This window comes from Pteropus alecto, unplaced genomic scaffold (assembly GCF_000325575.1).
Source record: "Pteropus alecto unplaced genomic scaffold, ASM32557v1 scaffold121, whole genome shotgun sequence".
Classification (NCBI taxonomy): domain Eukaryota; kingdom Metazoa; phylum Chordata; class Mammalia; order Chiroptera; family Pteropodidae; genus Pteropus; species Pteropus alecto.
The window spans coordinates 4,843,631-4,856,727 of record NW_006434369.1 but is presented as its reverse complement, the minus strand read 5'-3'; the positions used below and the strand labels follow the sequence as shown (position 1 = coordinate 4,856,727).

Sequence of the window (13,097 nt, the reverse complement as noted above, 5' to 3'; positions counted from 1 at the left end):
ATTACAACCCCTTCTACTTCCTGAGCGCCGCGGCTGCCGGCCCTGACTCGGGGGCGGCGCCCGGCTTCACCACCCCTGCTCCAGTCGCGGGCCTGGGACCTCGGGCTCCTCACGTGCAGGGATCCGTCCGGGCAGCCCCAGTGACGAGGGTGGGATCCGCCGCCCCTTCGCGAACCCCGAGCGAGAATGGGCGCCAGGCAGGTGAGAAGCGCGAGCGAGAGGTTGGGCGGAGAAGGGTCTTCAGGGAACTGTGGGGTACCAGAGGCAAGTTTATAGCATACAGCCGCGGCTGCCGCTACTGCGGTTGGTATTTCTCCGCGTGCTTCGGCTATCGTCTGCCCAGACCTTAAACACTGTACAGAGAGGCTATACAGTTTTTAATACCTTTAGACTTGGCACTCGGAATAGATTCCCTTGCTCCTGAGACTAATCGTTTCCTTGTGTAAAGAAATCTTTGCTCCTCGAACCACCCCCTTTGATTTCCTCGTTCTAGTGAATAAGATCCAAAGCTTATTTTTCTCAGATGGCAAACCTACATGGCGGGTGGCGTGGGGGAGTTGACTGGTAATGCTGGAAATAATCCGGACGTGATTTTATTATGTTATCTATATATTATAGAATATGATATAGGTAATATAGAATTAATATATTAATTATATTCCATATTACCCATATATTAAGGACAATGGAACTGGTGGACATAAAAGGAGATTTACATGAATACAAATGGAGTTCTGAACCTCTGGCTGGGTCCTGGCTGAATAATTTTGTATATTGTATGTTCTTTATGAGAATTAGAATATTTCGCATTAGTTACTTTTATTATTTAGAGTTTTTATTCAGCCACAGATGTATGGAACAAGAATTGGCCACACTGAATTTAATCTCATTTAGAATTTTGGATGACAGGTCGATTTAGAACATAGAAAGCAAGACTAAATGAATAGGAGGTTTTAAAATGAGGAACACAGGGATTTACTTTGTACTAATTGTCTATACTTTGATTTTTACTAAAATATGTTTAATTTTGTGTCATACGCTATGATCACCTGGATTCTCCTTATTACTAGGAGACCCTAGTAAAATGTGTTGAGTACCTTAAATAAATTTATGTGAAATTATTTTTTAAACATCGAGGTGAAAGCATACTTTAAACTTTTCACAAATAGTGTTGCTGTATTTTATTAACATGTATTATTGTACTACTGGTGGAGTCAGTGAGTCAATCCCAGTGATTGTTGCAAAGTTATAAATTTTATTAGCAAGCCGTACCTTGACTTTACATTCTTCATTTATTTACCTAGCTTGGGTTCCAAGGCATATGTGAAATGATTAGGTTTTTCTAACTTTTTTTTTTTTTTAATTTACAGGCAGAGAGTATGTTATTCCATCCTTGGCCCACAGATTTATGGCAGAAATGGTGGATTTCTTTATTCTCTTCTTTATAAAAGCAACCATTGTCTTAAGCATTATGCATCTCAGTGGAATAAAGTAAGTTAAGGCCATTTGCAGAAAGGTTTTAATGTCTTCTGTCTAAAGATCTTGTTTTGAAATTCTATTCATGCCTGCAAGTAACTACATGGATAATTGGTGGCCAGTGTCATGATTTCTTTATAAGAGCTGTGTCAGATTTGGTTTTATTCTCCTTGGTTTTAAGAAATGACTACAAAGGAGAGAAAAACACTTAATTCTGTAAGATCTGTGGGAATCTCACCTATTAAAATTAGGTAAAAAAGAGCCTCCAAACCTGGTTTAATTTTATTCAACTCTTTTCTTAGGCCAGGAACTCATTTCCCTCTTACTAGGCATAAAAAGTTTTTGGTAGATGAACTATATTAATAATCAGCTAGATGGCATTTCCAAATATGATTGTTTATACTATCAGGCAAGTTTCAAGTGAACTGCAAAGCGATCCATTTATGTGAATAATAATCTTTTCAGATTAATAATCATAATAGCAGTTGTCACTTGCTAAGTACTTTCTACATGCTAGACATAGGTTGACCTCACCTCTTTATATGGATTTTTATTTAATCCTACCACCACTATGAGCTGTAGAGGTTAATACCTCCATTTTATAGATTGAAATTTGGGTTTACAGGAAGCCCAGAATTGACCAAGTTACAAAGGTAGTAAGTGACAGTCAAGATACAAACCCTTGTAGTCAAATTTCAGGGCCCTTGCGAGGAACCTGAGTTTTACGGTGATTCCTTTCTGTCTCTCCCTCTCCTACCCCTACATTTCCAATCAAATACCAGCTCCTTTCTGTTGAATCTCCTGAATAGCCCAAAACATTCCCTCTTCACTCTCGGGCCATTTTTCTTCATTATTGCTTCTCCAGTTACTGTCATCTCCTATTTGCATTATAGCAAAAGTCTTCTAACTGGTATCTCAGTCTCCTGTATTATCTCAGTCCAATCTATGATATAGAACCAAAGAGATCATAAATTGATTTTGTTCCTCTCCTGCCTTAAAACCCTTCAATGGTTTCTCATTGCCATCAGGATGAAGTCTTATCTTCATGTGGTTTAACAGATGCCCTTGCTTCTTAATCACTGTCACCCCTCATACTTAGTATTTGAGACATACCAAACTGCTTACAGCTTCCATCACACTCTTGTTCCAAGGCTTGCTTTCTTTGTAGTCCCTCTCTCTGATACTTCTCCCTTATTAGTCTGGCTAACTTCTCTTCATCCTTCAAATCTCAGCAAAAATGTCATAAAATGGGATGCCTTCACAAGTTCTCATCCCATTTTATTATTTTGTTCTGCTTTCTCTGCGTGGTTAAAATCTCCATGAAAGCAGAGACCATGTTGAGTTCACTCACCATTATATTCCCAGGGCTAGTATAGTGCCTGCTTATGCTAGTGCTGCTTATTTGTTGAATACGCTAATGAGTGTTTTATAAAACTAGATGGTTGAAAACCTAAAGATTAGGTTAGAATTTCAGTTAAAATTTATGACTTATACTAACAAACAAAAAATACAACTGCTTGATAACTAATTCTTAATAACCCAAAACTATTATTTTGTGTAGGGATATCTCTAAGTTTGCTATGCATTATATAATAGAAGAAATAGATGAAGACACATCAATGGAAGACTTGCAGAAAATGATGGTTGTGGCTCTTATATACAGATTATTAGTTTGTTTCTATGAGGTAAGCTACTGACTTCAGCAAATGTTAATATTTAATAATCTAACTTTAGATTATCAGCCCAAGATAAAAAGGTTTTCTTTAACAATACTTCTCAAGTTTAAAAAACAAACAAACAAAAACAACGTTCTGAGTGGAGACATTTTATAATTTCTTTGTAGTATATTTTCAGTCTCATGGTCCAAAAATATACTTGTAATTGATTGTGGAACTTGAAATGTTTTTCCATAGAAACAACTTGCTAAAAAATATAACGGGTCATAGAGAAATATTACAGTAGACATCTGATGGTATTAAAGACATTAGAGACTTGCAGAAATGCATTAAAAGGTTAACCTTTGATATTCTGTGAAAGTCAACTTGAAATTTTTAAGACATGAATAATATGGCAACTTACTTTTAAAGGAAGACTTACCTTTAAAATTGGTTTAGTTGAGTTAGTAAATTATTTTTAAATTATCCTCTTTCCTTAGATAATTTGCATTTGGGGAGCAGGTGGAGCTACCCCAGGGAAGTTCCTGCTGGGGCTTCGAGTTGTGACATGTGATACATCAGTGCTTATTGCACCGAGTCGGGTTTTAGTGATTCCTTCCTCAAATGTTAGCATCACAACGTAAGTTCTTTCCTTAACTTAATCCACTATGTACTTAAAATAATGCTTTATTTTCTCGATAGTGTTCTTTCTTGATAGAATATTATTCATTTATATGTGGTTGTTATACTTTATAGTAATCAATATAATTCATAAGTTATACCATTTGACATAGTATTTTTAAGATGTTGGTATTTTTTCTTCAAGGCATAGAGTAAATAGGCTTACATTAAGGGTAAAACAAAGTTTGAGTATTTTTCAGTTATATTAATATGATTGTAGACCCCCTCTTCAGTATACATTTTCAAGAGAAACATTTTATGAAATAAAAGTCACAATAATGAGAGGGCAATTTGAATGTTGATGCTACTTACGTCAGTACTCCATGCCTAGCTTTATTATTCTCTAGATCTGCGGATATTGGGTCAGTTGCTGATCTTCTTTGAGCCTGTCATTATCCCATCTTGGATAGGCAGTAAGAGTTTTGATAACTGAATGCACACATTCTGCCCTCCCCCCACCCCTTTGTAATACTCCCAGTACTCATGGCTAGCTGTTGGCATCTGGCTCTAGGGGAAGGTACACATAGTGATAATGGAAGTTGGGGAGGTGAGTAGGTGGTAATCAGTTGAGCAAAACAAGATACTGGCAGGAATAATTGCCAGAATGATTCAGAGCTGGATTATTATATAAAGAAATATAAATGAAAGACTCTAAAAACCTTGATTTCGCTGAGATCCTCAAAATTTCCTTACAATTTTGTGTTTATAATAATCCTGGCTGCTAATTTTAATGAGTCAATAATGACTAATGTTTATTGAGCTCCTCTTATAAACACTATGTATGTATTAACTAACTAAATCCTAACCTTATGATAGGTACTATAGGTACTATTATCTCCTTTTTACAGATGTGTAATACAATTAATGACTGGTAGAAATGGATCTGAAACCAACTAGTCTGGATTCAGAGCCCACACTCTTAGCCACGGTGCTTTTCTATAGTCTCTCAGTGCGCTAAAAGGCAGAAATCTAACATAAAGTAGGATAATTCTCCATTCTAAGCTATTGTCGAAAAAAAATTTTTAAGCTTTTTTAAATCACAGGATACCACAAGAACAAGCTGATAAAAGAATATACAGTAATTTAAAATGCTAGTGCTTCATAGAAGGTAGAAAATGGGACTGCAGGAAACATACTCAATTTAGAAGATACTAAAAACAGGAATGAGTGATGATAGAAAAGATAAAGGAATAGTTACTTTCTTCTGGCAAAATGCTATAAACTTTAGGTCCTATATAACTGCTTTTAATGTGAAAGTTCTAGTCTTTTATATTGATAAAGTCTTTAGAACTACCCGAGATAGTTTGATCATAATATAATGATACAAAGGTAAAAATTCTCTCAACTGTACTTTGAATGTTTTAAATACATATTTTGAACTTGATAGAATACTGTTCATCTGTATGTGGTTGGTATACAATTTATCTGATATTTTTTGCTTTGTTTTTTAATTTTAGGTCCACTATACGAGCTTTGATCAAGAATTTTTCTATTGCTTCTTTTTTCCCTGCTTTCATCACGCTGCTGTTTTTTCAGCATAATCGAACAGCCTATGACATTGTAGCAGGAACTATTGTGGTAAAAAGAAATGGGGTCAGATGATGCCTCAAAAAGCCCTGAATTCCATACTCTCTGGAATAATGATGAGACTAAATTATGTATCAAGGCCATCAGTATCCCTGGGTTACGTTAATTGATGATTTAGAAATTAAAGCAGTCACTCCAGTGTGATGCAGGTGACTATTCTGAAAGTATTGATTTTACTTGAATGCCAAAGAACTTTGCCAGAAGAAAACCTGTTAAATTCAAGTGTTAAAATTTTAGATTGAAAAGAAGGCAAGTGGTCTTATAATCAACAATGGACAATATATGCTAAGATCTAAGGCATTAGAATTTGCTGAAAGCATTTTCAGCTTTGAAATCTCCAAATGAAACTTAATTTTGGTTTATCCCAAAATGATGGAAAACATCCAGTTGTGTTTTGTAAACACATTACTCATCTTTCAGTTAACACTTCTTGGGGAAATTGTTCTTTGCTTTTTGCTGAGAGGGAGTGGGGATACAACTCTAATCCACTTATCTCCCAGCCCAGGAGGCATATGTTAGAGGCAAGAGAAAGGGGCAAGTGAGACAGGCCTAGCACTTCCCTTACCTGAAGTTTTAAAATCTGTACTGCAGTTTACTGTAGGAATGATGTAACTTTACAACTATTCTTAATGCATAAACATGTATTTGGGGGCAAGTTTGCATGATGATGAAAAAGTATTGTCATTGCTATATTAATATTTATTAAAGAAAAGGTAAGTTAGTTATTGCTTTTAATAGGGGGGGAGAGTAAATTTTCACTGTAAATTTAACTAAAAATTCATGTGCAAGTATTTTCAGTGCCCTAAATCAATATAAGTATGTGGGGAAAAATTCCATCAAACTGTTGCATATTTACTGTAAAACATTATTCCCAGTATGTGTGCAGCATGAAGAAAGTATTAGTGCTTTTCAGTATTCTGAGTATTAACTTCTATTTATACGCAAGATATTCACATTAGTCTTTTTATATTTTATATAGTTCCATAACATTTGAAACATCAAGGAGTTAAATCTTAGTATTTCATGATTAAATACTGGTAGCCTGTGAAATATTAGCAATTTTCCCATTATGGACTGTTCTAAAACAAGGAAGAGTAGCATTTCCAGACATTATTCTAAGGTCTTTGGATCTATGGGCCAAAAGCTTTTATTTTGGGCTTGCCATGGATGATGTTTTGAGGAAAATGTTAAGCAAAGGAATACTTTGTGTACTGCCATTTTAATTTATTTTATTGAAGCAGAGTTGTGGAGTTTCAAGTGTGTGAGCATGCTTTTGTTAGATGGCCCAATTAGCTGTATTGAGATATACCTGAACTAAGTTTTGTTTCTTATGCATTTTCTCCAACTCTGATATTATCGCCGCCCCCCCCCCCAAAAAAAACAAAAAAACACTAAATTGTGTTGGACAGTTTCAAGGATCAATCTAGGCTTTAGTTTTGGTTTTATTAGCAAATGCAAGACATTTATTACCATTATCAATTTTTAAAGTGATTTTTTTGATATTTAAAACTGAAAATGTTCACATTTGATAGTTATAGAAACCTTAACGGTGTCCTTATTAATACCTTTTTATTGTAAAACTTCATAAACCATGTTTTCCAAAATAATTTATTAAATTCAACATTACAGAAAGCCTATCAGTTAAAGTGTGTCAAAGTATTATTAAACAGATCATTCACTTGTAGCCTCTGGAGTTAAGTGTCATGGCCCTTCACAGTAAGTAAAAATAAATAAAACTAAAGTTTTATTAGACTAGAAATTAGGAAATGTCACATAAGTTTACCATTTATACATTAGCATTACCTGTATACACTATTTTTTTCAGTGATTGGGAATTCAAGTTGAAATGTCCTTCAGTCATGTAACTCTGGAATTTATCTTGAATGTATTATTTCCCCTCAGATAATTGATTGGTTTACCATCTAGGCTATTTATTTTTATAGTAAAACAAAAGCAAATAAGTAGTACAGTTTGTTATACTTAAAATACTGCACATTTTCTACATATGTCATTCAGATTATTATCTGTATAGGCTCATTTTGATCCATCTCAGGATTCAAGTTATACTACATAGCCCTATAAAATAAACATAAGTATTATTATTTCGTCTGCTTTTAAAACAAAAAAGTCCAAGTCTTTCTATTTATGAATTCAGCACCAGGAAGAGATTTTGATTCCCACATCATTGGAAGAAAGAAAAAAATGACATAACAGTGGAAAGCCATATTTTTTCTCTTGGGTCGTAAAGAATGGAGAATCCCTCTTTTCAAAAACACTTTTCTATTTAATATGTCATTTATAGAAATGCTGAAGCTCTAGCTTAAAAAGGCAAAAAGAAACTTGTCTTCATAGTACAAACATTATTCATCACTTTTACAACATAATAAGGTAACAAAAATTAGGAGTTGGACTAAGAATACTATTTCAATGAATGTGCCTAAATAAAACCACAGAACAAGCAGCTAACTTAGGCATCTAGAAAATTTCGGTACCCATTACTAAAGGTAGCCCAAGTGGCTAGTGCACCTTGACAAAGTCTTATATTAATATTCATGCTGGGCCTAGGGTAGGTAAGTGAATGATGGCAAGCCTTACTTTTAGACAAATCTGACTACAGATATTAAGCCACTACTTCTTTGGATAGCAAGCCTTTACAGTATTGCCCAACTGATACTTGTGTTGGACTGGTTCAGAAGTTACTTTCCTACATATTTACCTTCCAATTTTACTCAAATATTTAGGATTGAAAAGAACATATTTGAGGGCCACTTTGTCTAAATTATAAAAGTGAGTCTTCACTGTTTTGTTTCAAATGGTGGTAAAAATTTTGACTGAAAGATTTGTACCCTTAAATAACTTACACATAAGTATATCCAGTATACTAGAAAGGAGTTAAAAATTTATTTTCTACTTGGGAATAAAGGTTTGAGGGGAATAGGGACACTAAGTATGTTCATTCTACCCTTATCCCTATTAAAAACAGACTATTGTTTCTTTTGAAGGATATTTCTAAATAATAGTATTCCTAAAATCAGACAAGTATTTCAATTACTTGCCATTCCCCACCCCCATTTTACAATATGTACTTACCTGGATGAAGTGCATTTCAGACTCTGTATTTCCTTGCAGTTCATTATAGTAGGGCTTGACCCACAAACAGTATCTGATGGCCTGCCTTTAAATAAATTCAGCATTCTATTTTTAATAATTTGTATGCCACCAGTTTGTATTGTCTCAATAAATACTTGGTCACCAATGAATTTGTGTCTTGCCCATTTCTTTGAGAAAGTTTGCTCTAGAATCGTCTAAAGGAGACCTTGCTTCCAAATAGCTTTTCTAGCATTCTCTGTCTTTAGAATGGCTAGCAATCAACTCTAGTGCTTTCAGAAATCGAAGTCTAACAAAACAATCACCTGCTATTTGGGATATATTCTTTTAGCGAGTCACTCAAAAGTTAGTTACCCATAGATGACTAAGCTTAATGTTAAACTAATCGTGTCCTTAAAAGTTGTTAATCCATCCCAATTATTAAGATATTAAGGACCAATATTACACATGAGGAACCAGAAATTCAAAATCTCATAGCTAGTAAATGACTCAGCTGGGAAATTTAAACCTTGTTCTCATCTTAAAAGCATTTCTTATTCTAACCTTTAGACAACTCTAGAGGACAGGATACAAAACAGGTCCTTGAAGGGTAAAGATAGTAGATAAATGTAGTTAAACCATGGCCTGGTCCGAGTCCCATGGTGATGTGCTGCTATTTTGTTAGCCCAGCTACAAACTACATATTGTGGAATTACAGTGGACTTCTGTGATGTTTTAAAAAGTTGCCTATGAGAAGTGAAGACTCTGACATGATCATACAGGTGGTGTGTACAGCTAGACCCAACATACCTATTTCCTTTGTACCAAGTTTCTCAGTTTTCATTAAACACACGGCCTAATCTTTATAAAATTTCCAGAGTTTCAAACTTTAAACGGGCCCTGGAAATGTGCTACATGTTTCAGTCAACATGGACCATGTATACAACAGTGGTCACACAAGATTACAATAGAGCTAAAAATTCCTATTGCCTAGTGACATAGCCATCATGTATGCCATACATAGCACAATACAACTACTTACAGTAGTCTGTACAGTAACATGGTATACAGGTTTGTAGCTTAGGAGCAACAGGCTATTATACCATACAGGTTTGTGTAAGCACACAGCAAACTGCCTAACATTTCTCAGAAAGTACCCCCATCAGGGGATGCATGACTACTAATACAATACAAATTCTTCCCAAGCTAAATCAGGAAGTTTAAGGCCTGGTTATAAATTGTTAAAATTAGCCCAACACTTACTTCAAATAATAAAGTCCTAATTACGTAAATTTCAGGAGAGAATTTGTAGCCAATATTAAGTAGCTAGCTTAAAGATAAAATTTTTCCATTGTCTGAACTGTATTTTCTTAATGCTTGAAATCATTCATTTCAAAAACAACAACCTAACACTTAAATTGGCAAGTCTTCCAGGTGCTTATTTAATGAGGCAGATTTTTGGAACCTATCCAGATCCAGGTGAATGAATCTGATGAGGTCCTAGAATATATATTTGACACATCCCACCAAGTTGATATACATTCAGTGAGAACTACCAACCCTCTTGACCAAATTATACAAACATACCTGACTATTCAATATTTCTGCATATGGCTTTCCTCCCTTGAGATTTTCAGGTAAAAATGATTCCTCATTGGTTCAGCATTAGTTTTCCTTCCATAATGTTTCCCCTTCTTTAATAACAGCCCATAACAGAACATATAACCCCAGCCTACCCAAGGCTGCTGTTACAGCCACAAGGAGTGGATCAGAAGTGGGTCTGTAGTCTGAATCAGTCCAATAAGGAGATACCTATGATGGGTTGGAGTAGAGATAGACTGGAGTTTAGAGCTTCCACCTTAAGTGTACTCCAGGGCTGCCATGTGCAGCCTGAAAATTACAGCCATTGAGATGGGAAACACAGGTCCCAAGTTCTGAATACAGCCCTAGAGACTTTCGTTTTGGAGGCAAGTGAATTTCATTTGAGAGGTCACCTTAAGTATGGAAGTCACTTGTTTAAAAAAAAAAAAGTGCTAAAAAAACATTATTTCTGCCACATTTCTTATGAAGTCTTTCCCAGACTAGAAAGCCTAATACTCCCATCCATATGGACTTGGAGAAAGGGTAAGAATGAATGAACCTACAATTGAGTTAAGCATTAACTTCTCAACATTACTTCTTCCAATATTCACCATCACCATTTGCCCCCAAACAGGCCCATGTCAAATGTATATTAATAAAGTATTACAAATACAAAATTTCTACACCAAAACCAGCATTTGATGATGGCCTAAATATTTTTAATAAGAAAAATGTATTTTCATGTAAACACGGAAACAAAAGCTAAACATTTTAAAGTTCTGAATTTAGACTTCAACCAGAAATTCAGCAAAATAAGTCAGCACAACATAACTGGTATGTTCAAACTGAAGAAAAAAATTATCAAAAGCTGTCCCCCCAGAGTTCTTTTGTGGACCATAGAAATCTTTTTTTAAAAAAACAGTAAAATAATCCAAAAGAAATTACACAAAAGGACAAATGAAGTTTTTGTGACCTGCTTTGGGCATGTATCTCTAAAAACTCATTAAACAGTGTCTAGTTATCAAGGAAGATACAAGCACAAACAAATGGTTGTGTGTGTTTATTTTCGACTTTTAAAAAGGTATGCCAATTTATATGTGAAGTAGGCATGAGTCCTAGCACCAGACAAAAGCAAGGTACCTTCTATATATGTTGTAAAGTCTGACACTCTCCTCTTCACTTAGGAGTTATCCAAATCACTTAAAAGCATTCCTTGAAACTTCTCATCTGACCATTATCAATCTTTATAAGAACATTTCTTTCTAGAGTTAACACTAGAACAAAAAGTATTTCATAATTTTTTATTGATGGCATTTATCCCATGGTTTTACATGTTAATTATACTGTAATAAACATGGCTTTAATATTAAACTTTTCCTTATTATCCAAAGTCACCACAGTCCATTTCAGTAAATATAAAAATATATGCTTAATACTTTATACAATACTGGTTTTTGGTCCAAACAAAACTGGATCAGAAAAGCCAATAAATTCACTTTAAGAATCCCCAATTTTTTTTAAAAGATTTCCAAATGGATTTAGGCAACTTTGAATAATGGGATTTACATAATAAAATCTGAGACAAGACTAAACAAACAAAAAAAAATTTCTAACACAAAATTAAAATTTCAAGTTCACAGATTTATGTTATGCCGAAAAGGACAGAAACAAAATTGTATTTACACACGTTTCATAATAAAATAATGAAAAAGGCAAGACAGGTGATAGAAGAATGAAAATATAGAAATAGCATATAATTATTAAATGGAGAAGGAACTAGATCTAACAAGTCCTTAGCATGGACCATTCTTTAATCAGGCTTCCTCTATCAGAAAATTTTAGTGCACAATACACCCAATTCACTCACTTCACACATACACCAGCACAAACTCAGCATAGAAATCATTCATTTCGACATCCTCTAATCTATACAGGATTCCCCAGATATAATTACAATTTCAATGCGTTCCATAAACGCATATATCAACGCGCACAGCAGTGCACACAGAGGTTCTATACAAAGCCATTTGCTGAGCGGGCTCTATTCCTGGATTCAGCCAGCCTAAGCCAAATCAGTGGATAACTTGCTGGATCATAAAATGTTTTTGCTGAAGAATCAGTCATCAGTCTAGCTATTATTATTATTTTTTTTAAGGGTGGTGGGAGTTGAGGGTGGGGCTTCTGTAAAGAAAGGAAAAAGGAGGAAAATTCCAAAATTAAAGAAGTCCTTAGGCAGATCTGACTTCAGATAACCCCAACATGTAGTACAATCCAGTATGTGAAAGTAGGGCACCAGCTGTTGTTAAAACTGTTGTGTATAACACCACTGTGATCTTTATTTCCTGCGTCTAACAGCAGTCTTTATCTTGCGACCAGAAACTGAAGTTCCAGAAGAAGAGAACATATTTTTCCCATTTGACCTGTGAAAAATAAAAACTTCAAAATGTGACATGATATAGACAAAATTTTAGAATCATAGTATAATGCTAAATGTGACCAGTGACGAAGGCGTGGGGGTGGGGGGGAGACAATATTAAAGTAAACACATTTTCTATTGTAATACACACACAACCTCTCTGCTATTTTTCTCAGGCTATGATCCTTCAAAACTGCAATATAGTAAACTGATATTAGAGAACATACTTGATTTTACCTAAACTATACAGCACCTTTGTGATTTTTAAAGACAAAACACATATACATTCATGCATACGCATACACCCTTACACCATGTTAAATTCTCCATATCAACAAACAGTTCTTACCCCAGTGTAAATGCTGCTGATGGAAAGCCCCCTGAACCAGAAGGCTGGGCTGAGGCTGCAGGTGTGCTAGGATTTGCACCAAATGTGAATATTCCTGATGCATTATTGTTTGTGAAGCTGAAATTTGTAGCGCTCCTGGCAAACTGGAAAATTGAACCTATAATAGTTGAAGCAAAAAAACTTCATTAAGGTAAAAAATGAGTTTTTCCAGAAATGAATGACCCTTTATATACAAAACATAGTAAAGAATTAAGCGGAAGGAAGG

The 13,097-nt window shown here is 34.9% G+C and overlaps 2 protein-coding genes across 3 annotated transcripts in view; one reads left to right on the top strand and one right to left on the bottom strand.

Moving 5' to 3' along the window:
• Nucleotides 1-68: 68 nt before the first annotated feature.
• On the top strand, nt 69-8,659 carry FAM8A1 (family with sequence similarity 8 member A1). The gene is made up of 5 exons (XM_006909315.3): nt 69-201; nt 1,371-1,491; nt 3,038-3,161; nt 3,632-3,771; nt 5,270-8,659. Exons 2-5 carry the CDS (start codon nt 1,409-1,411, stop codon nt 5,412-5,414), a joined length of 492 nt encoding a protein of 163 aa, XP_006909377.2. The 5' UTR covers nt 69-201; nt 1,371-1,408; the 3' UTR covers nt 5,415-8,659.
• A 2,693-nt stretch (nt 8,660-11,352) lies between these two features.
• NUP153 (nucleoporin 153) overlaps nt 11,353-13,097 on the bottom strand; it is a 64,945-nt gene continuing 63,200 nt past the window's right edge. The window contains exons 20-21 of one of the 2 annotated variants that reach the window (XM_006909241.3): nt 12,833-12,989; nt 11,353-12,487 (exon numbers count right to left, since the gene is read on the bottom strand). In XM_006909241.3, coding sequence (XP_006909303.1) covers nt 12,403-12,487; nt 12,833-12,989 — 242 coding nt within the window. In that variant the 3' untranslated portion in view covers nt 11,353-12,402. The remainder of the gene's footprint in view (nt 12,488-12,832; nt 12,990-13,097) is intronic. The other variant, XM_006909240.3, reaches the window with a different exon arrangement.